Source organism: Perissodus microlepis, chromosome 7 (genome assembly GCF_051167445.1).
Source record: "Perissodus microlepis isolate ML-2025 ecotype Zambia chromosome 7, ASM5116744v1, whole genome shotgun sequence".
Taxonomy (NCBI): Eukaryota; Metazoa; Chordata; class Actinopteri; order Cichliformes; family Cichlidae; genus Perissodus; species Perissodus microlepis.
Window position 1 is genome coordinate 64,308,262 of NC_140467.1, and position 23,657 is coordinate 64,331,918.

The following is a 23,657-nucleotide window of genomic DNA, read 5'->3' on the forward strand; positions in this document are numbered from 1 at the left end:
CATGTTTACTCTGACCGAAGAAGTTTCAAATCGTCATGTTTTTAAAAAGTATCCCATTACTTTTGTAGTTAGATTCCTTCTTGCTGCTGGCAACACGAACAGTTTCTCTTTGTTTTTAAGAAGAGTTGCCTCGTGACCTTTCACCCACACCGAGTGTTTCCTAGAAGCCGTTCCACCTGAAAGTCACCTGAAAGTCACCTGACACGCGTCTGTGGGCTGACACGCACTCCACTCTGCACACATTCTGCATTTCATGTAAACGAGCTGAGCTTGTTTTGTTCCTCGGAGACTGGATTAAAGTGTGTGATGTCACCGTGCGCGTGCGCGTGCACGCGAGGGGTTGTTCGGGAGCTGCAGCTGAAGCAGCGACAGAAAGCGAGACTGCCCAGCGCGACCGGCTGCTCCTCTCCAGCCCGAAGTAAGTGTCCGTGTTTGTTCCCATGTTTCTGTTTTCACACTTTGCTCTTTAGGTTGATTCTCCTGCTGCGGCTCATCGGCGACGCGTTTGTTTGCTTGTTTGTTTAGCTTCAGTTTAATCTTGTTGTTTGTTTACTCTTGAATGTGAAGGAAGGAAAGGCAGCAAGGGATTAAGGAAGGAGCCGAAACAAAGACACGAGACAGAAATCTGAAAACGGGAGCGAAGGAATCAGAAGAAAGACAGGAAGCGGAACGAAAGCTCGTTTTACTCAAAGCTTTACGTTTTTGACTAGTCTGAAGCGTCTCTCTCCAAGTCACCTGTGTGCGCTCTGATTGGCTGCGGGCAGGTGAGGGATTCGTGCTCGCGGCCTCAGGTCGGCCTCCGGATGCCAGAATGAACCCCGAGATCCAGGAGGAAGTTCTCCTGATGTCGCTCCTGCTCCTGAACCAGAGGGAGCATCCCACTGCTTTTCTTCGCTCCCGTTTCTTTGTTTTCTGATGCAAATACGTTTCCATTCAGGGCGGGGGGTGGAGGGGGCTCCTCGGGGGTGGCACAGAATCTGTGTTAGGCTTTAGAGAAATGAAACCAGGCTAGAAGAGGCTTTGTTTTGGGCCAATGAATCAGTATTCTTTTGAGGGGAACTCTAAAGAGCTCATTCAGACACTGCTCGGTCGCCCCCTTCCTCCTCCTCCCCCTCCTCCTCCTCTTCATTGATGGGGGGCAGACTGGAGACCTGCTGAGAGCTGGTTCTCTCCTCATAAAAGGCCGCAGGAGGAGCGAGAGGAGCAGGATTTGCTGTGCCAGCTGACATGTGAAAGAGGACCATTGCTTTAATGGAGGCTGAAAGAGGAGTCTGTCATCTCCCAGCACAATGACAGCAGCGAGGGAGAGCAGGGCCTTCTGGGTAATTGACTCTCTCTCTTTGGAGGCTGCTCTCCATTTGTCCCCCGAGCCGACGGCTGCTGTTGCTGTGTGATGATCGCTGCCGTCAAACACCAAAGGAACGTGCTAATCCTGCAGCACACCACAGATACGTGCAAAACAACAGCCGAGTGTGTGTGTGTGCGCGCTGACAGCAGCTTCTGCATACATTAGCCCACTTTCATAATCCCACTGCTGCTGCTCTCACTACAATAGTCAGATTACTGGGCTGAGGCGCTGTGATACGGGAGGAGGTGAAAAGATTTGGTTTGGACTGAATGTTTGAACCATCTGGCTCGATGACCCGCGTCCAGGCTGCGGATCAGCAAACACACCACAACTCAACTCACATTCCTGTGTTTCAGCACAGACAGAAGTCCTGCTTTTCCAGCTCTTTGTATTTTGGCTGTGGATTTGTGTCTCTGTGATTCTGTGTTTGTGTTTCTGCGTAGTTGCTCTCGTGCTTCTTTGTGGCTTCGCTGTAGCCTTTCTGTGTCTCTGTCTCGCCACGTGGCTCTTACCCGATCGGCTGCAAACATTAGAAACAAATGGAAGGTGTGGTTGTTTGTGGCAGCGCGTCCAGGCCTCTGGCTGCAGGGTGTCCACCTCTCACTGCTTGTGTTTGACTGACGTTGTATTGTGATGAATAATGTGTAAGTGTGAGTGTGTTTTTGTTTTTGCAGAATGCGAAGTTTGTTCTCAGTGACGCTGCTGCTGCTCCTGGCCCTGACGCTCACCGCTGAGGCCAGCAAAAGAGCCAAACATCACAAAGGTGTGGCTGCCCTTCATGTTCTGTAACCACACTGGGAAAGTCAAGTCTCTCTTTTTCTTCTTTTGTTAAAAAAAGTGCATTCCCAGGAATGCCCGTCACCACAGCAGGCATGCACTCAAGTAAAGCATTAAAGGTTAACGAGCATGAAAAACAAGTTTTTCCTGTCGGAAAACATCCACAAAAAGCTCTTACCAGTTTTCATCTTTAAATTCCAGACCAACTCAGGCTGTCCTGGAGAGCCTCGATCCAGCAGCAAAGCTTTCCCTTCTGCTTTAGTAATTATCTTTGTGTAAATGACTGGAATATAGTGACTGTGAAGCATTCAGTCCAGAGAGCTGCTGGAGACTAAAGAGGGAAAAAGTTTCACGAAATGGACAAAAACACAATAAGATGTGTTTCAGGTGCAGCTGAGCTCGTCTGTCAACAGATTTGTTTTTCCAGGTTTGACCTGCCCGTTCTCAGCGTCTCATGCTGATGCACAGGAGCTCTAAGCTCTCACTCTATTTAAATATGACATTTGATGACCTCGCTGCACTTTAATGTCGGTATAAAGCCGTGGTTTGACCACCACTGGGATAGTTTCCGGGTTTTTCCAAGACTAGCTGCACAGGCAGCGGGCTGGAATACAACAGGAAACAAAAATCTGTTTGAGATCATGAAGAGATGCAAATGCAACGACCTGCAGAAGCTCACGTTAACATTCAGAGTCCAGCTGAAGCAGACAGTGATGTCGTTGCTGCAATTTAATGGCAAATGACTTTTATGTGAGCGGAGTCGTTTTCATCACAAGTTACACAGCAACGATGTGCAAACGTGTCTGAGCGGGGCCGTGGCGGTTTGGAGACAGGTTTCCTCCCACCAGGTGACCTGACCTGTGCAGAGGGTGAGAGTGTTGCAGGTTCATCCTCTGGGCAACTATTTGCAATCAGTTGATGACGGTGCAATCACAGATCGTTCCTCGTCACAAGTCCTAGTTTTATTCCAGTGTGACTGAGCTATAAAATCCCTCCTCACCTCACGCTGTCAGCACAAAACAAACATCAAAGAAAGAAACACTCTTCAGATTCAACGGAAACGTCTTTTAAGAGGCAGAAAAGCTAAATTTATCAGAGTGTTCAGTTATCCAGGTGGAATTAAACCACAAGTACAAACCTGTTCTTCTCTTTAGCTGAAACAAAACAAAACATTTTATGAGGCCACAAAAAGTGAAACAGAAAAATGGCCTCCGGTGTGTTTAAACCATGTTGTGTCAGCGTGTTTGAGCCGCTGCAGGTGTCTGACCGACTCTCTGCTCAGCAGGCAGGCATGACAAGTCCCGGACGGCCTCCGAGTGCTCCCCTGCAGAGACTCGGTACGGGAAGTGCATACCTGAACACGGAGACTGCGGGGACGGTGTGAGAGATGCCACCTGCAAAGATCGCACCGACAAGATTCCCTGCAAGATCCCCTGCAACTGGAAGAAGGACATCAGTAAGACTCCACACAGCTGACACCACACAGGGCAGAGCTCCTCCGGATGGTCACAGGGTGGAGCTCAAGACACAAACTCTAACATCTACACATTACATTTACACTCGGGGTTCGCTGCCCTATTAAACGCTCTGAATTTATCTCCAGGACATGATGTCTCCTCTAAAAGACAGAAAACTCCAATAATTCATTTTATTGTCTTTGATTTAAAACAGTCAAACTACTCTTTCAAGGATGTTTGATATAAAGGAAGGTTGGAGATTGGCCTATAATTAGCTAAGACTGCTGGGTCTAGAGATGCTTTTTAAGTAAAGGTTTAACTACAGCCAGCTTGAAGGCCTGTGGTACATAGCTGATTATTAGAGATAGGTTGATCATATTTAAGATCGAAGAATTAATTAATGGCAGGACTTCTTTGAGCAGTTTTGTAGGAATGGGGTCTAAAAGACACGTTGATGGTTTGGAGGAAGTAATTACTGAAGTTAACTCAGTATTCTTAAACTTAGTTACAGCGCTTTCAGAAAGACGTCTACTGTGATAAAGTCTACTCCCCACTGCTGTGTGATCAATTATTGTAAATGTAAATGTTATCAGGAAATGATCAGACAGGAGAGTGGGTGGGTTCTGACAACACCCCCGAATGACTCGGGGGTGTTGATTCATTTAAACTAACATAATCATCCTGCTGCAACCAGGTTTCTGTCAGGCAGAGTAAATCGATCTGTTGATCAATTATTAAGTCATGTACTAACAGAGACTTGGAGGAGAGAGACCTAATATTTAATCATCCACATTTCACTGTTTCACTCTTTGGTGCAGATGTGGATCTTTCGTGCTTCTCCAAAAATATTTCATATTTCTTACTAAAATCACTGAATGACCCTGTGAAGCCATGAAACAACCACCAGAAAACTCAAATGTTTCAAAACGGGTGTTTATTGAAAGAAAAGATTCAATCTCATTTTGAATAAATGAGCTGTAATTGTATTATTTTTGCTACATCTGGCATTTTTGTGACTTTATTCAGGTTTTACAGAATAAAAGAAAAATCCCACTGATGATTCAGAGAAGTCAAAAACTCATGTAAATGTGCCAATCAATGAAAAATGAATCAATTTAAATGAAGCTGGCAGCGATGCGTCTGGGAGGCAGAGGGGGGAACGTGGGGCGGCTCTGTGGGTTCAAAGTTCAAATCTTCTTTCAGGTGACTGCAAGTACAAGTTTGGGCCGTGGGGAAACTGCGACGCCACCACCAACACCAAGACCCGATCAGGGACGCTGAAGCGAGCGCTGTTCAACGCCGAGTGCCAGGCCACCGTCAAGGTGTCCAAACCCTGCTCCCCCAAAGTGAAGAAAGTCAAAGGTGAGAGTCCTCAGTAACCTTTAACAGTCACTGCAACAGACGACGACACGATCAAGTCACGTGTAGCTTCTGATGATGCTTTCGTAGCAATACTGTGCAGCACCGTCGTGATAAAAATAAAAAAAGCCACGTTGAGCTCAGATAACCAGACGCCACCAACATCGAGAAAATGGAGGAGGAGCTTAATGATGCCGTTGGTGTGCAGTCAGAGGCGGATCCTTCACTCTTATACAGAGACGAAAGGTTTTAGAAAGGATTTCAGGCGAGTAAAGCAAAGAGAACATTTGACTTTGTGTTTGTAAAGCAGCCACAAGATGCCAAAAATCGCTGTTTCTGCAAACCTGATCAGAATCTCTGAGCGTTTACAAAAACTACACTGAAGTTCTGAAGGAGGCGGGGCTAAAGGTCAGGTGAAGGTGGCTCACCTGGTTCAGCTGGAAACTCACGTGCACAAGGCTGCAGTTTCCACGTTATACTGTCAGATAAAGACTCAACAATAATACTCTGAAAACCAGCAGGAGACAAAAAAGTTTCTCTAAAAAAGGAGTTTTTCCTTCCCACTGTCCCACTTGCTCATATGATTGTTGGGTTTTTCTCTGTGTGTATTATAGTAGCGTCTACCTTACAATACAAAGCACCTTAAGGTGACTGTTGATGTCATTTGGCGCTAAATAAATAAAGTTGAATTGAATTAAAAACCTGTTTCTTACTCGTGCTCCAAGCATCTGAGCTCTGAGCCATAACGCCGTCTCCCAGAGATCTGATTGGTCAGTAGGTGTTGCTAACCTGAAGCATTAGCTGCTGAGGCCGGTCGGCAGCACCTTCAGATTCAGACCTGATGATAAAACCTGATCTTCCTCGCCTCCACCAGAGCAAACGTGCGGGATTCATCATGGGGAACGATGTTGTAACATGAATGTCTGATGCTTTGCTTCCTCAGGCGAGAAGAAGTCCAACTGAAGGATGTACCGCGACAGAAGACGGCGGCGTTTTGTCCTCTTCCTCAACGATCGTCTTCCCTCCTTTGAATACACAAAACGAGCGACTCCTCCAAAACACACCGACCGCCTCTCCTTGCTTTTGATTCTTGTTTTTCTGGTTTCTGATTTGATGTTTTTCTGGATTAAAGCTTTTCCGACACTGTCCCGCTAGATGATGAGAATAATCCTCGTAGCTGATAGTTTGTTAACCATTACACTGAGATAGTCCTAAAGCTTGTACAGTAGCCACCCGTGAATTCAGACTAAACTGGACGCTGGTCCTCACGGGATCGTCACGAGTTTGTTTGTAGGCGAGTTTAGTTTTAAAGAATCTGAGAAAATCCTCTATGAAATCTATTTTTTAAACTATAGATTATTGTTGCTGCAGGATGAAACTGTACAAATAAGCAAAATAAAGACTGTACATTGCTTTGGTGAAGAGTCTGGTGTGATTACTGGTGCACAGACACGATGGCTGTCATAATAATAAAAGGTTCGTGCATATTCAAGAACGGGGTTCAGTTTGGAGGCACAAATCACAAGCTTTGTTCACTACAGGAACTCAGTGACCCGAATCTTTAAGCAGACAGATCGACTTCTCCACATTTAAAGTGTCGGTAAGTGCTCGAGGAGTTCCTCAGGTTCTATTCTCGGTCCTCTACAGTTTCAACTAAAAACACAAAAATCTGCTTTAACTCTGCTTCTGGTCTCCACCAAGCAACCTCTGAGGCAGCCAAAGTTCCTCTAATGTCCACTAGAGGCTCCAGCAGAGTCATAGACTTTCATGTTAAAACTTTCTACCAGAAATAAGCATGTTTACAGCCTTAAACGTGTTTCTTAGTAATGACGCCGTTTTATTTCCTTTATTGTGCTGCATCTACCAAACACTTTCTTAATAATAAAGATGAACAGTAGCTGCAGCCTTGACAGCATTTATGCCTTGTTACATCAGTCACTGCTCATTAAACACATCATGGAGAAGCAGCAGGAAGTAGATGGATTAATTAACTACATAAACATCAAACATTTACAGCCCAAATTGTGATAAGAGGCCATGTCATCTGAGCTGGAAATGGAGACATGATGGCATTATCTGCTTTGATTTAAGGACGTTTTGCACCACCGGCTGTTTTTCAGACCAACCACTGAGCTGCAAGGATGGAAACAACCTTTTGTTCGCATTTTTTTTGCCCATCTTAAATCTTCTTCTACATTTAGATGGAAACCTGCGATAGGACCAAACTCCATGAAAGGACAGCAAAAAGCCAGCTGCCAAAAACAAAACAAAAAAACACAAGTGCTGTTACAGCCGCCTGCAGCGGCAGCGCAGGAGGCTGCAGAAGGTTTTTCTGAAGGTCACGTTGCACAGGGCATAGCAGCCGGGGTTGACAGCGCTGTTCACGTAGCACAGCCAGTATCCTGTGGTCCACAGGGCGTCAGGAATGCGGCAATGGCAGAAGGCAGCAACAACGGCCATGACATTGTACGGCGTCCAGGTGAGGACAAATACCAGGATGATGGCCAGGATGGTCCTCGTGACCCTCCTCTCCCTCGCCATCACTCGCTGCCGCCTCCTCTCATGTGAGCTGATGTCGGGGCAGGAGGAGAAGACTGCCGAGGCCGCCCTGTGGAGGTCAGCGTTGAATGAGTCTTCAGATTCAGTCTTGTTGTGGTCTTCGTCTCCGGTGGGTTTGACAGCAGTTTGAGAGGGATGCTTCTGAGGAGACAAACAAGTCACCTTCACTTCTTTTCATCAGGCGGCCTTACAACCAATCTCTGTATTTGGATTGAACAGGGAGCCAATATAGTAGACACATGCTCTCTTTTTCCATTCTTTGTCCATTCTCTTGCCTTTTAGACTACAGCCATCTTTGGGAGGTAGAGCAGGTCATCTTAGAGTCATTTAAATGACTCCAAGGTTTCCTTACAGTGTCACTGAAGGCTGAAGTAATGCTATCCAGAGGAAGCGTCTGGCTACATAAGGCATTTCTAAGATTTAGTACAATAATAATAATAAACTTTAATAAATAAACTTATTTATAACAATAACCTCAGTTTGATCTGAATTAAGAAGCAGAAAGTTAGCGGCCATCCAGGTCTTTATGTCTTTAAGACATTCCTGCAGTTTAACTCATTGGTGTGTGTTATCTGGCTTCATGGACAGATAGAGCTGGGTGTCATCTGCATAGCAGTGAAAATGTATACTATGTCTTCTAATGATGCTGCCTAAGGGAAGCATGTATAATGTAAACAGAATTGGTCCTAGCACTGAACCCTGTGGAACTCCATAATTAACCTCAGTGTGTGAAGAGGACTCTCCATTTACATGCACAAATTGGAGTCTATTAGATAGATATGATACAAACCACTGCAGTGCAGTACCTGTAATACCTACAGCATGTTCTAATCGCTCTAATAGGATATTATGGTCGACAGTATCGAACGCTGCACTGAGGTCTAGCAGGACAAGCACAGAGATGAGTCCACTGTCAGAGGCCATAAGAAGATCATTTGTAACCTTCACTAAAGCTGTTTCTGTGCTGTGATGAGCTCTGAAACCTGACTGAAACTCTTCAAATAAACCATTCCTCTGCAGATGATCTGTTAGCTGTTTGACAACTACTCTTTCAAGGATGTTTGATATGAAAGGAAGGTTGGAGATTGGCCTATAATTAGCTAAGACTGCTGGGTCTAGAGATGCTTTTTGAGTAAAGATTTAACTACAGCCAGCTTGAAGGCCTGTGGTACATAGCCGATTATTAGAGATAGGTTGATCATATTTAAGATCGAAGCATTAATTAATGGCAGGACTTCTTTGAGCAGTTTTGTAGGAATGGGGTCTAAAAGACACGTTGATGGTTTGGAGGAAGTAATTATTGAAGTTACCTCAGAAAGATCAATTGGAGAAAAAGAGTCTAACTTAACATCAATGGTACTAAGAGTAGCTGTAGATAATATTACATCTGTGGGATGATTACTGGTAATTTTTTCTCTAATGGTTAAAATGTTATTTGTGAAGAAGTTCATGAAGTCATTACTTGTTAACGTTAAAGGGATGGTTGGCTCAACAGAGCTCTGACTGTTTGTCAGCCTGGCTACAGAGCTGAAGAGAAACCTGGGGTTGTTCTTATTGTCTTCAATCAGTGATGAATAGTAAGATGTTCTGGCTTTGCGGAGGGCTTTCTTATAAAGCAACAAACTATGGGTTGGGAAGTGCATCTGTAACCGGAAGGTCGCCGGTTCGATCCCCGGGCTCTCTGTCCTGGTCGTTGTGTCCTTGGGCAAGACACTTTACCCTACCGCCTACTGGTGTTGGCCAGAGGGGCCGATGGCGCGATATGGCAGCCTCGCTTCTGTCAGTCTGCCCCAGGGCAGCTGTGGCTACAACCGTAGCTTGCCTCCACCAGTGTGTGAATGTGAGAGTGAATGAATAGTGGCATTGTAAAGCGCTTTGGGTGCTTTGAAAAGCGTTATATAAATCCAATCCATTATTATTATTTCTCCAGGCTAAATGATGATCCTCTAAATTTGTGACACGCCATTTCCTCTCCAGATTACGAGTCATCTGCTTTAGGCTACGTGTTTGAGAATTATACCACGGAGTCAGGTACTTCTGATTTGAGACCTTAGTTTTCACAGGAGCTACAGTATCCAGAGTCATATGTAGTGAGGAGGTAAAATTATTAACAAGATAATTGACCTCTGTTGGAGTAGCGTTCAGATAGCTGCTCTGCTCTGTGTTGGTACAGGGCATTGAAGATGATAACAGTGGGTGGATTATATTCTTAAACTTAGTTACAGCGCTTTCAGAAAGACATCTACTGTGATAAAGTCTACTCTCCACTGCTGTGTAATCAATTATTGTAAATGTAAATGTTATCAGGAAATGATCAGACAGCAGAGGGTTTTCAGGAAACACTGTTAAATGTTCAGTTTCTATGCCATATGTTAAAACAAGATCTAGAGTGTGATTAAAGTGGTGGGTGGGTTCTTTTACATTTGGAGAGAAGCCAACTGAGTCTAATAACAGATTAAATGCCATGTTGAGGCTGTCATTTTTAGCATCTACATGGATGTTAAAGTCACCCACAATAATTATTTTATCTGAGCTGAGAACTAAATCAGATAAAAAGTCTGAGAAATCAGAGAGAAACTCTGTGTAAGGCCCAGGTGGACGATAGATGATAACAAATAAGACTGGTTTCTGAGTTTCACAGCTGGGGTGGACGAGGCTAAGCATCAGGCTTTCAAATGAATTAAAAGTCTGTCTTGGTCTTTCATTAACTAATAGGCTGGTGTGAAAAATTGCTGCCACACCTCCCCCTTGGCCTGTGCTTCGAGGTTTCTGGTAGTTAGAATGACTCGGGGGTGTTGATTCATTTAAACTAACATAATCATCCTGCTGCAACCAGGTTTCTGTAAGGCAGAGTAAATCGATTTGTTGATCAATTATTAAGTCATGTACTAACAGAGACTTGGAGGAGAGAGACCTAATATTTAATAATCCACATTTCACTGTTTTACTCTTTGGTTCAGATGTGGATACTGTATTGTTCTTTCTTTGTAATTTTTTAAGTTTAAGTTGTTTGTTGCTGGTTTTTAGTTTGTTTTTTGTCTGTTTGGGAGCTGACACAGTCTCTATGGGGATGGGTTTTGGGAGGAGAGAAGCTGCAGAGAGGCGTGTAAGACTGCAGCTCTGCTTCCTGGTCCCAACTCTGGATAGTCATATTTTGGGGGTTTAATAAGTTTGTCCATATTTCTAGAAATGAGAGTTGCTCCATCCAAAGTAGGATGGATGCCATCCAGGGGCGATTTTAGCCCATTTTGGGGGTGCTTCAGCACCCCCAAAATGAATCAAAGCACCCCCAAAGAGTTGACCACCAAAAGTGACAGACATATTTGCCAACCTCAAGGTGCAGCGACATAGGTTAAAATAAAATAAAAAATCTGCAGAGCCATAGTAGTATCTGCAGTAAAGATATTTTCATACATTGTACCACAGGCAAAGTTGCCTCCATTTTTATATTTTTTTTATCAATATTTTGTACATTTGTACATTTCAAGGACTCTATTTTTGGAGTGTATTTTTATGTATCTTGGGGTGGCTGTAGCTTAGGCGGTAGAGCAGGTCATCTACTGATCGGAAGGTTGGTGGTTTGATTCCTGGCTTCCCCTAGTCTGCATGCCAAATATGCTGGGGCAAGATACTAACCCCAAATTGCTCTCCGATGCATCCATTGGAGTATGAATGTGTGTGAATGTCAGTTAGAAAGCACCTAGGAAAAATGTGCTTGTGCAAATGGGTGAATGCACAAGTTATGTAACGCGCTTTGAGTGCTCAGAAGAGTAGAAAAGTGCTATAGAAGAACCAATCCATGTATCTATTATATTATACATACACATTAAAAGTGAATCTCTGTCCAAAAAATGCACTCAGTTTACTTTTTACTCACTATGATCATCATTCATTATTATCCCGCAGTAATTAAGGTTAGGATATGTATTTTTTATTTTTTTTTATTCCAATCCATTCTTCATTTGCAGCATTTAAATAACCTTTATCAGATTTGATGGTTTTGTTACAGACTTTTAAAAAAGTGTTTTGCTTTTCTTTCACAAATGTGGGGATTAAATTGTGTTTAAATGTACAAAACAATGATGTCATGTTTTGTGACGAGGACCCAGGCACAGAGAGACTTGATGAATTTAAGAATCTTATGATTTAATAAAGAAATTTGCAGACTTGCACAGAGATGGTAAAATTATGATGACTGATAACGGAGACGAAGACAACAGACGACGAGGACAGGGAGGAACAGGGGTTTAAATGCACCAAGAAGACAGAGAGAACTCGGGACAACTGGAGACATTTAAGGATGCAGGGACTGACAGAGACGGGGAAGAAGTCTCATCATGATGAGTAAAGTTTATCTTGCCAGGCTGGGCAGCTCTCTGGGTGCTCAGCACCCCCAAAGCTCTGATCCTAGAATCACCCTAACAAGACCAGGTTTCCTCCAGAAGGTTTGCCAATTATCTATGAAGCCCACATCGTTTCTGGGACACCACTCAGACAGCCAGCAATTTAAGGAGAACATGCGGCTAAACATGTCACTCCTGGTCTGATTGGGGAGGGGACCAGAGAAAACTACAGAGTCCCACATTGTTTTCGCAAAGTTGCACATCGATTCAATATTGATTTTAGTGACCTCCGATTGGCGTAACCGGGTGTCATTACTGCCGATGTGAATTATGATTTTACTGAATTTACGTTTACCCTTAGCCGGCAGTTTTAAATTTCCTTCAATGTCGCCTGCTCTGGCCCCTGGAAGACAATTGACTATGGTTGCCAGTGTCTCTAGCTTCACGTCTGAGAACAGAATCACCAATTACCAGAGTTTGACCCCCGGCGGGTGTGTCGCAGAGTGGGGAAAAACGGTTAGACACATGAACAGGTTGGTGGTGTACCTGGGGCTTCTGTTTAGGACTATGCTTCCTCCTGACCGTCACCCAGCCGCCCTCTGTCCCCAGCTGCTTGGGGTCTGCCGGGGAACAGCTAGCGGGGCCTACGTTATCTTCGGCTGCACCAGCACCAGAGTCTCCAATTCAGTAATCCTGGCCTCCAGATCGAGAGGCTGAGGAGTAACCTCCAGCACTGTCAGAGTGCTTATTTACAGTCCTAATATCATCTCTTTTTCTCCATGTTATCTGATTAACCTCCGCTCTGACACAAATGTGCTGCAGTGCAGTCACAGATCTGCCATCCGAGTTCCTCGACCCTCCAAGCAGCAGCCCGGACTCTCAGCCAGCCTCCAAATATTTATGCAGAGCTCATTAAAGTGGACAAAAAGCCGCGTTTCCTCCTCCGCCTCATAACGATATCATTTTAAACACTAATAAGGAGCTCAGGGTCACTCGGCTGCTGTGCTCAGATCAGCTTTATTAATGCCAAAAAAGGCATTTTGTTTGCAGCCTACCCACACATCCTGCAGCCTGTAAATACTCATAGAAATGTAGAACAGAAATATGCTTTATTGTGGAAATCCAGGTGTTCCAGCAACAAAGTGACAGGAAGTTGGAGCGTTCAGAAATCAGAAGACACACTGCTGCATGTGAAGGCCCAGCTCAGTGAGCTCAAAGAAATAACTGGAAGAATGATAAATGTCTAAAAATGATCATAATGTGAAGCCTCGCAGCGAGGTCACTGCTCCTCTAACTAAACATGTGACACAATGTGCAGGAAAGTGCAGGACAGGTAAAGATGCCATGGGAACACCAGCCCATTCACATCAACGGTGTCAAGGTCAAAAGGGTCAGCAGCTTCAAACTCCTTGGAGTCAACATCACCGAGGACTTCTCCTGGACCCTTCACACAGACACTGCTATCAGGAAAGCTCGCCAGCGGCTTTACTTCCTGAGGAGGCTGAGGAAGTTTGGCATGAACGCCAACATCACCTCAAATTTCTACAGGTGTGCGATCGAGAGCTTGCTGACGAGCTGCATCACAGTTTGGTACGAAGCTGCTCTGCCAGCAGCCGTAAATCACTACAGAGGGTGGTGAAGGCAGCAGAGCACATCACTGGCACGAGGCTTCCTGCCATTCAGGACATTTATCCTCAGCCTCCGTAAAGCACACAGCATCATCAAGGACCACAGCCACCCAGCACATCAGCTCTTCTCCTTGTTACCATCTGGCAGACGTTACAGGAGCCTGTCTGCTCGGACTTCAAGACTCAAAAACAGTTTCCACCACCAAGCCATACGACACCTCAACCACAACACTTAAACACACACAACACAGCACTCAGAAGCTGCAGCTTCACAGGTACTCTGTTTAATCTGCACTGGTCACTCCACTTTACTGTTATTGATATTTATATTTAAAAGTGCAATACTGTAATTTTCTGCTGCTCATTCCTGTGCAATATCCCATCTGCCCCCCCCCCCCCCACATTCCTATTTAAGATTTTCTTTATTTAATCACTAGTGTGTACATATATTTATACATACACATATATATAGTCAGTTAACTGAAAATTTCTTTTTTCTTTTACTACATCTTATTAATATTTTGCTCTTTACTATTTTTCTATTTATTTTTTATTATTTTATTTTATTTTTTTCTACTGTATCATGCTGCTGAGTGACTGCTGCTCGTCAAACACATTTCATTGCGATGTTGACCCTGTGCTAACTTGCATATGACAAATAAAACTGAAAACTGAAAACTGCTAGCGAGTTGGCTATGAGCTAAGCTAAGCTAGCGAAACCCTAAAGACGCAGCGAGAAAAGCGCGTGAAGACATGAAAAGCGAAGTTATCTATACGTTTTTTAATAAACTGCTACAAGAACACCACTGTGTGTTGGAACAGGAACAGGAAGTGATACTCTACCGCAGAGAGAGTGAACAGGAAGTGACAGCGCCCCCTGACAACAACATTAGAGACGGTAAACAGATGAAACACATCCTTACCCAGTGTCTCCAGCTACTCTCGGCCTGCGCTGTATCATCTGGACTTCTACATGTCTTCTTCTTCCTTCTGGTCTTTGGCGTGCAGGACTGGAGCTGGTTCGGGGTCAGGTCTGAGCAGGGGTCACTCGTCCCCATGCCTCGCCGCCTCAGCAGGAAGTCTTTTAAGGAGGGACTGGAAGCCCTGAGAGCACCCTGGTTTGGCATGAGCACACTCATTCGGCTGTAGCTGGCGACTGACAGGCGGCTGTAGAGGCCGATCATGATGATTGCCGGCAGGTAAAAGGAGGGAAGAGTCGTCCCCATAGTAACAGCAGGGCTAACAAGTAGACGGATGTAACACTGATCGTTAGGGACGACGCGCCCGCCCTTATCTGTCTGCCAGGACAGGATGGCGGGAGCCCAGAGAATGAAAGAAAGCAGCCAGGCGGCAGCAATCATCAGGCACGCCATCCTGCCCGTCCGCCGCACTGGGTAGCTGAGCGGTCGCGTCAGGCAAAAGTACCGATCCAGACTGATGAGCAGCAGGTTCAGGACCGAGGCGCTGCTCGCCACGTAGTCAAGGACGAGCCACGCGTCACATAGCACGGGGCCCAGCAGCCAGCGGCCCTGCAGCTTATACAGCGTGTACACGTTCATGGAGAACAGGCCGATGATCAGGTCGGCCACCGCCAGGCTCAGCAGGAAGTAATTGTTGACCATCTGCAGGTGACGGTTCACTTTGATGGACAGGATCACCAAAGTGTTGCCGAGAACGGTGAGGATGCTGAGGGAGGTGGTAACCATGGCAATGAGGACCAGCTGAGCGGTGCTGTACGGATATGATGGTGAGAGCGGAGGCACACGGGAGGTGTTGACGGAGAGGCGGAGCAAAGTAGGCGTCGGTTCCATGTTTCCTAAAGTCACACACAAGAAGACTTTGAAATTATTGAACTGAAACGAGATCAAAGTGACCACAAAATAATAACAAGTGTTAAAACAGAAAAGACAGCGTTCCTTAAATCAGCCAACACTGAACCGTCAGCCTAGTGTGTGAAATTCAAAGATTTCCTCATGTACTGATTATTTTCCTGCCAATTCAGGAGATAAAGAGCAAATCAAAGAAGCGAACATCAAATGGTCATCAATGGATGTTAATGACTTTTACTAATATAATTAAAAGAAAGAACTTTGTATACTTGCCCTGAAAATGAATCAGTATCTTCCTGAGAATGATTTCCTCTTCCTCACAGAAGCTGTTTTATTGCAGCTCACACAGAAACGATGAAGCTAAACAGTTTATACGAAGTTCTCCTCGTGCAGGATTTTATTTTCTTGCAGGAAAAACTGAAGATGTTTGAAGTTTATAATAAAGATCTCGTTACATTTAATGCAAAATGTTGAAACTCCTGTGATCATTCCCAAACCTCAGTTTGGACCACATGAAAGACTTAAATGTGCAAAAGGAGCATTCATGTGGAAACGACAGATAAATGTGACAAACTAACGATGAGCTGCAGCTCTGATCAGATACAATCACAGCTGTGTCACACTCACATCGACGTTTACCTGCTCGAGGTGCAGCTTTTGCACTTCTGTGTTATTATATTATTCACTTCAGAGAAATTTCCTCCAGCTCTGAGGAGCTGACTGAAAAACACGTTTAAGCCTTCAAAATAAAAGCAGATTTCCTGACAGAACAAACTGGCAGAAGTTGCTGCGAGCGCGTTCAGAGGTTCGGTCCAGCTCACCGGGGATGTTGGAGCTGCTCAGCTTGCCGCTGTCTGCCTGTCCATCAGTCCATCTGCAGCAGTTTACATGCAGCCTCCGTCCTGACGTCATCAGATGTGGGATGTAATGACACATTAGAGAAGATGAGCCCAGCTTCAGTTACCACCACACGGGTTTTAACTTCATCTTCCTCCCAGCATTACCGTTAGTGAAGACACTGCAGCAGGCACAGAGAAGCAAACGGAAACCTCCAGCACTGTCAGAGTGCTTATTTACAGTCCTAATATCATCTCTTTTCCTCCATGTTATCTGATTAACCTCCGCTCTGACACAAATGTGCTGCAGTGCAGTCACAGATCTGCCATCCGAGTTCCTCGACCCTCCGAGCAGCAGCCCAGACTCTCAGCCAGCCTCCAAATATTTATGCAGAGCTCATTAAAGTGGACAAAAAGCCGCGTTTCCTCCTCCGCCTCATAACGATATCATTTTAAACACTAATAAGGAGCTCAGGGTCACTCGGCTGCTGTGCTCAGATCAGCTTTATTACCGTTTTCCTCGAGTGCTTAAACACATTCCTTGAAACTACGCCTCGTATTCCCCAAACAGTAAACACAAATCCATAACGTCTCACCCAATTTCCCAAACATCGTGTTATCAGGTTGAAATGCAGCTCTACACTCAAAACCATTCACCCTGCTGAAAAACCAAACTTTGCCACAGACAGCACACACAAGGCCTCAAAAACACACACACAATAACATAGTCGTACACATTGAACACAAAAAATGCAACCACTGTACAGACGTGGACAAAGGTGGTACCCACAATCGTCCCAGAAATAACTTTAATCTGACAAAAGTATTAATAAACAAAAATTCTATTAATCTTAACCAATGAAAGTTGGACACTGCTTTTCAACCATGCTTCAAATGAATTATTTAAAAAATAAATGCATGAAACAGGCCTGGACAAAAATGATTAAAGGTAAAGGCTATAAGACCATCTCCAAGCAGCTAGATGTTCCTGTGACTACAGCTGCACGTCATTCACAACTTTCAGATCCATGAGAGCCAGCCTCCCTGGACGCAGGAGGGAAATTGAGATGGATAATCCGAATGGTAACAAAAGAGCGCAGAAAGACTTCTAAAGAGATCCAAGCTGAACTTCATGCTCAAGGAACATCAGTGCCAGATCGCACCATCCGTCGTTGTTTGAGCCAAAGTGGCAGGCGTTGCCTCGGCCTGGAGGTGCACACCGACATAAGGCTCTAAAATAACTCCTCGGAGTGACCACAGGAACGGCTCACCACATCTGACTCACGTGGTAAAGCAGGGGCATAGTGTTCATAGCTCAGGGAAATGGGTGTGCTCTTTGGAAAGTGGCATTATGCTTTTGAAATTTGGCTTCATTAGATTGCTTAAACACTATAACCAATCAAGAAAAACTGTAATCCCAAAGAAGGCATTTTTTACCGCCTACCCACACATCCTGCAGCCTGTAAATACTCATAGAAATATAGAACAGAAATATGCTTTATTGTGGAAATCCAGGTGTTCCAGCAGCAGAGTTACAGGAAGTTGCAGCGTTCAGAAATCAGAAAACTGCTGCATGTGAAGGCCCAGCTCAGTGAGCTCAAAGAAATAACTGGAAGAATGATAAATGTCTAAAAATGATCATAATGTCCAAATAAACAGCGTCCTTCAGTTTGTTTTAATTTAAGGACGAGCTGATGTCACCTCGCCACATCTGCTTCATATGGTCATCTCCTGCAGGCAGGACACGCCTACAGCAGGGGGCGCGCTGCGGTACTCCTCGGTGAATGAGCCAGCACCAGGCAGAGCTCACCTGCAGACTCACCTGCGTGCAACATAATCTGAGGCCTCACGGCGAGGTTGCTGCTCCTCCTCATGCCGAGGGCGGATGTGAGGTCTCAGTTTCGAGCTCGGCTTCCTGAGACGCACCTCGAGAGCTGCCCTCGTGGTTACTGCAGGACTTCATGTTTTAAAAATGAAGCTGACAGGTTATCCCAGATAAAGGCACTGCGGACATCTGCTGAGCTTCGAACAAAGGCTTAAATCATCGAGTCAATAAAGAAAAGATGCAACAAATCTGTGAGCACGAACAAATAAAACCACAGATGAAGTTCTGGTGCAGACTGACATCGGTACAACTTCTGCTGTTAACCCTTAAGAACCCAGACCTATTTCTACTTTCATGAAAATTACAGGGGTTGTAAGTTATATCAAATGAATCATATAAAACACATTTCTGAAGTTTTTTTGGTAATAGCTCCACCCACTGCCCCAGATCTGAAATGTCACATATGCATCACATCGGGCATACAAGCTACATTTGTTCCATATTTAGAAAGTAATTCTGTAAACACTTTCTTGCTTTTAAAAACAGAATTTCCTTTTTATTTTCAAATTCTTAACATGGATAATGATGGTAACACTTCTTGGTTTACTTCAACAAGCTTCTTGGAAAAAAAGTAAAATAAATCAGCCCAATGTTGGAGGTACAACTCGAACTCTCTTGGGTGGTGGAGGTGGTGATGAGATGTTCTGTGATGGGCGCCCCCTGTGTGATTTCCAAAGGATCAGGCTTGTGGCAACTTCTGCCTGGAAGCTTCTTTGTTTCAGTGGCTTTTGGACACCAAGTAGCTTGCAGTCACGACGGTAAATCAACCATGCGTTGACAACACCGAGCATGATGGTTTGCCAGAACAGGTAGAGATACCACCTCCGTGACTTCATGTGGTACTTGTACCTTGCAATGCAGGCGTCAAGCAGGTCAATACCCCCCATGAATGTGTTGTACTCCTTCACAATGTGTGGCCTTTTGACCTCAACAAATGCCTTGCCCGATTTGCTCCAGCGACGGACTGTATCTTGAGGCTCAGTTGCACAATAGGATGAGATGAGGGTAACAGATTTGTTGTCATACCACTTCACAATAACCATGCTCTCCTCCTTATTCACCCTGGCATCAACAGATCCTCTGCCTCTCTGGGCAAGACTTTTTTCATCTTCAAGCTGACAACCTGCTAAGCGATTTCCACAAAGTGTTCCTACAAAGTAGATCTGTCGCTGAAGAAGTGTGAGCACAAGTGGGGCTGAGGAGAAGTTATCAGCAAAAACTTTGTAGTTTTGCTCAGCTGGCAGAGTTTCACACAACTTCACCACAACATCTCCTCCAATCCCAAGTAAAGTCTTCTTCCCAGTACCACCTTGATAAACAACAAAATCATGGAGCATACCAGAGGATGAGCACCGGGGCCAGGTTTTCAATCTCCAGGGGTGGGGCTTTCCCTTCACATACTGCCTCATTGGGCTGTGTGTCCCCTTGAAGGGTACCATTTGCTCATCAACAGAGTTGTACTCCTCTGGGACGATATCCAGGCATTGTTTGCGAAACATTTCAAGCCATGGACGGATCTTCCAGCACTTGTCTTCTGCATCTCTGTGTAATAAATCTGTATTGTCAGTGAAATGTAGAGATCCCAACAGGGTTTGAAATCGGTTGCGGGACATGTTATCTGCTACCATAGGACACCTGGTGTCATTTTCCCAGTATGCTCGATTTCCAGGCATTTGGCATAGACCCATCCTCAGATAGAGACCAATGAGTATTTCTAGTTCTTTAACAGTGGTATTTACATTTCTCAGATGGTTGGACTTTTGTACACTGTATAAATTTGTTTGTTCCATTAACAGCAGCAGCATATCATCTGTGATGAAGTTTTTGAAGTACTCCAGTGGAGTGTGGATCTCATCTGGAGGTTTTCCACAGGGTCCCTTGAATGTGGTCTCAGGGGTTTCGAACGTTTTCTTTCTCCAGGAGAATTTTTGTCCTTTGATAGCTGCCTTGGGCTGCCCAGTGTCCATATGGCTTGAATGTGGCTCTGTCTCTAAATCACTTGAATCACAACTGTCTGAATCACTTGATTCATCACTCTCCACGTCTTTGTGGGGGATGTAATTAGGGTCTTCAGAATCTTCATCTGAGCTACTTTCACATCCTCTGCAGTGATAAACTCCAGCACATCTTGAACACTATATATTTTTTTTTTTATCCATTCTACAAAAGAGTGAAAATGACAAAAAAATGGGGGGGAGTAACTGAAAAACGCCTCGACAAAGCTAAAGTAAATTTCCATCACAAATTTAGGTAATTTAATAAATTAGTTATGCTTGAATTTAGTTAAATATGACTGAGAATTAACAACAAAGAATACATTTACTTAAAATAACTGAATGAGCTAAACTGACTAAGCAAATGATCAGTTTGTGTCTTTTTGTGACAAATATGTCACATCAGTTTTTTTAAGAAATTTTGGAGTTTAATGCCCGATGTGACATATTTGTCACAGCGATATTTAACAAACTGATTCTTACGGAGCCCCGCAGGGGACATGGGAGAAAAAAAATTAAGACGGACTTTTGCGAGATCTCGCAAAACTAACTCGGGATCTCGCAAAAGTTGAATTCCAACAATGGCGGCAGCTACTTAGTTGTAATATTACTCTTTCTGGGTCACAAAATACACTTTTAAGATATTTTGAGGCGTGAATGTAGTTGTGTAAACGTCAGATTCCTGCTCGGTTTACAAGACATCACATATTTGCAAAAGTGCTCCGACGTTTTCGGAGATCTGACACCCACTAGCTCGAAGCTAACGGGAGGTCGAGACCTATTACAGCTGGGAGGAACACCGCTTTCCCGGCACATCGTGCCTCGACCTCCCCGTCGGCTTCGAGCTGGCGGCCTCCGAAGAACGCGGCTAAAACTTTTGCGAGATCCCGAGTTTGTTTTGCGAGATCTCGCAAAAGTCCGTCTAAATTTTTTTTTTCTCCCATGTCCCCTGCGGGGCTCCGTAGATTCTAGATCAAATTGTTTCAGAAATATTACCAAACTAGGTTACAAGTGACCTATGACATCTTATCTAAAGTTTAGAATTGCTGAATGAGTAAAAGCTTACCTTTGCAAAAAAAAAGAAGTTTTTAAAATTAGCATAGTGGTCTCATTAGCTAACCAGGTGGACCAAGACTTTGAAAATGGTGTCTTGAACACCCAGAGCGCCTCACTTGTCACATGACTGAACTAGTTTGTGCAGTAGACCTCACTTAGGGACTTTATTAGTTAAAAGTCAAAGTTAAACCATTATAGTTTTTCTCTAAGTGTAAAGGGGCGGTGACACCAGTGTCACTGTGGGTCCTTAAGGGTTTTAAATTAAAAATGTTAATTTCTGTAACAGTGAAAACATTAAATCAAACTTTTCTGTCATTTGTTGTTCATCTGCCAGTTAGGGTGGTGTAATATGGGTGGATGACGTATCTGCTGCGTGTTTGTGATGCAGTGAGCTGAAGAAACGAGGAGCACAGAGGAACTCTCAAAGCTCTTTAATTACATCTAAAAGTCAAAGCAAAGAGTCACGTTAGCGCTGTACAAACTCCACAGTCTGACACACAGGTACCGATCGGACTCACACCGCTGCGCTATTCACATCCACCCCCCCACCCTGATCACACACACACACACACACACACTCTAAAATGTTCACTGATCAAGTAAAAAGCCAGGAGGAGCATTCAGAGTCTCGCCTGCAGAGTAAAAGCTTCAATAAAAAGTGTCATGAATCCCAGAGCTCCACTCAGCACCCCCACCCACAGCCCCACCTTAAAATGCTATCAGTACATGAACTTCTAAGCACATGTGGAAACAAAAGGACAGCTGGATGCTGCAGGAAGGAAAAGTTGCGCTTGATCACAAAAATTCAAGTTTTCTTCTGCAGGATTTTGAAGGATGAGGAAAGGTGTGTGTGTGTGTGTGTGTGTGTGTGTGTGTGTGTGTGTGTGTGTGTGACCACTCAGACATCTTCCACTACAGGAGCTCGGTGACCCGAATCTTAAAGCTGACATTTAAAGTGTCGGTAAGTGCTCGAGGTGCTCCTCAGGGTTCTGTTCTCGGTCCTCCAGTCTCTATACGAACAACATGAGCTGCACCGAACAGCAACGTCCACACCAAGACCTGCAGTTCCTCACGTCTACAGCCTGACAGACAAACTGTTCTGGTCTCTATACATCACTTCCCCTTTGTAACACCTGTGGGGCAGGGCTCTATAACTCACCTGTCTTAATTGGAGAAGGGTTTGTATTATTAGGGGTGTGGCCTCTGGACCAATAACATGGCTGCTGTGAGGTCACTAACAGGCTGTCCAAGAACACTGAGTGAAATCTGAGGGTTTAGATTGGATGTTACCGAGCAACAGCAAGTTCCTGTAGTGGAAGACACACACACACACACACACACACACACACACACACACACACACACACACACACACACACACGAGCATATTTTGACTCTTCGGCTCATTAATCCCCCCCCACAAAAAAAACCCAAAAGGAAGAAAACAAAAGTCTTCGACTTTATTTTGGTCGTTTAACAGAAGACGACAGTTGTCAGGGAGACTAGTCTGCAGTTCTCCTTAATAAAAAGTCATAATAATAATGATGATAATAAATCCACTCATCACCTGGTCAGTAACAGCAGGAAGTGACCACACAGGCTGAATGTCGGCCAATCGGCGAGTTTGGATGAAAGCATTACAGAGACGATTGATCTCCGGTGTCTGAGTCATAGCGTGAAGTTGGCGGTCGGCGCGCTCACGCTGCAGCGTCGTTCCTGCACGGAGGACAAACGCTGCAGCTTCCTGGAACGTTTTGGTGTCGTTTCTACATTTAGAGCGTCGGTCAGCGCGGCGCCCGCGTGAAACCCGCAGACCTTTCACCCAGCTCGTAGGGACCGTAGCCCGAGAGAACCCCACGCCCCTGTGAAACCCCTAATCCCGCCCCCACCGGCTAAACATGTCGTGCAAACCCCACCTCGCAATCACCTTCCCCGTGAACTGAGACCGCTCTGAGATGCAAACATCCAAACGTGATGAGGCGGACAGGAAACGACGCTCAGCTAACACCCCCCCAAAGAAAAACAAAAAACAGACAAACTGTGGTTTCAGTGAGAACACACACACACACACACACACACACACACACACACACACACACGCACACGCCTTGGTTAGCACCAAACACACTGTAGTGCAGCTGGGTGGGGTTGGCGGGGTGGGGAGGGGTCAGAGCAGGTGAATCTCCGCCCCCTCGTTGCCCTAACAGGAAGTGATTCTCCTCGTTTTCAGCCTTAAACACAAACATGTGTTCGATGAGCTGCAGCATTATTTTGAGACATGCAGGAGCTTCCGTTTGTTTAGTCGAGCGTGTGCGTTCAGTCATCGGTGATCGCTCGCCGCCACGCCGCCGTGCAGAGTCCTGCCTCAGGCACACGCAGCAGTGACACGGTACAAAAACGTAGTGCTGAGTTCAAACACTTCAATCACTATTTCACATCTAAGGTAACGTCACATGGCACCAAACGCAGCACGTTGGAGTAAATGTGAAAGAAGCCACACCCCCACCCCTTCCTCACCAGGCGCAGCGCGTCAGGAACCTCGACCTTCATCGTGCTGGGAGAGAATCAGGTGGGGAGGAGCTCCGT

At 45.0% G+C, this 23,657-nt stretch overlaps 3 protein-coding genes across 8 annotated transcripts in view; 1 reads left to right on the forward strand and 2 right to left on the reverse strand.

The window, feature by feature from the left end:
- The first annotated feature begins 289 nt into the window (after positions 1 to 289).
- On the forward strand, positions 290 to 6,363 carry mdkb (midkine b). Of its 4 annotated transcripts, none has more exons than XM_084936666.1 (5): positions 290 to 418; positions 2,023 to 2,111; positions 3,408 to 3,581; positions 4,786 to 4,944; positions 5,885 to 6,363. In XM_084936666.1, the coding sequence occupies exons 2-5, from the start codon at positions 2,024 to 2,026 to the stop codon at positions 5,902 to 5,904; spliced, it is 441 nt and encodes a 146-aa protein (XP_084792792.1). In that variant the 5' UTR covers positions 290 to 418; position 2,023; the 3' UTR covers positions 5,905 to 6,363. The 4 variants fall into 4 exon arrangements, with proteins under 4 accessions (XP_084792792.1, XP_084792794.1, XP_084792793.1 ...); XM_084936668.1 differs by having other exon boundaries at positions 291 to 418; positions 3,411 to 3,581; XM_084936667.1 differs by lacking the exon at positions 290 to 418 and adding an exon at positions 1,137 to 1,322.
- Positions 6,364 to 6,446: 83 nt separating this feature from the next.
- Positions 6,447 to 16,928, reverse strand: chrm4b (cholinergic receptor, muscarinic 4b). Of its 2 annotated transcripts, XM_084936664.1 has the most exons (3): positions 16,122 to 16,928; positions 14,395 to 15,287; positions 6,447 to 7,641 (listed from the first exon to the last, which is right to left on the reverse strand). In XM_084936664.1, the coding sequence occupies exons 1-3, from the start codon at positions 16,234 to 16,236 to the stop codon at positions 7,228 to 7,230; spliced, it is 1,422 nt and encodes a 473-aa protein (XP_084792790.1). In that variant the 5' UTR covers positions 16,237 to 16,928; the 3' UTR covers positions 6,447 to 7,227. The 2 variants fall into 2 exon arrangements, with proteins under 2 accessions (XP_084792790.1, XP_084792789.1); XM_084936663.1 differs by lacking the exon at positions 16,122 to 16,928 and having other exon boundaries at positions 14,395 to 15,309.
- A 4,559-nt stretch (positions 16,929 to 21,487) lies between these two features.
- ambra1b (autophagy/beclin-1 regulator 1b) overlaps positions 21,488 to 23,657 on the reverse strand; it is a 19,126-nt gene continuing 16,956 nt past the window's right edge. For both annotated transcript variants that reach the window (XM_084936671.1, XM_084936670.1), the window contains exon 19: positions 21,488 to 23,657. This exon is cut by the window's right edge and continues 707 nt beyond it. The gene's annotated coding sequence lies outside the window, so the exon portion shown is untranslated.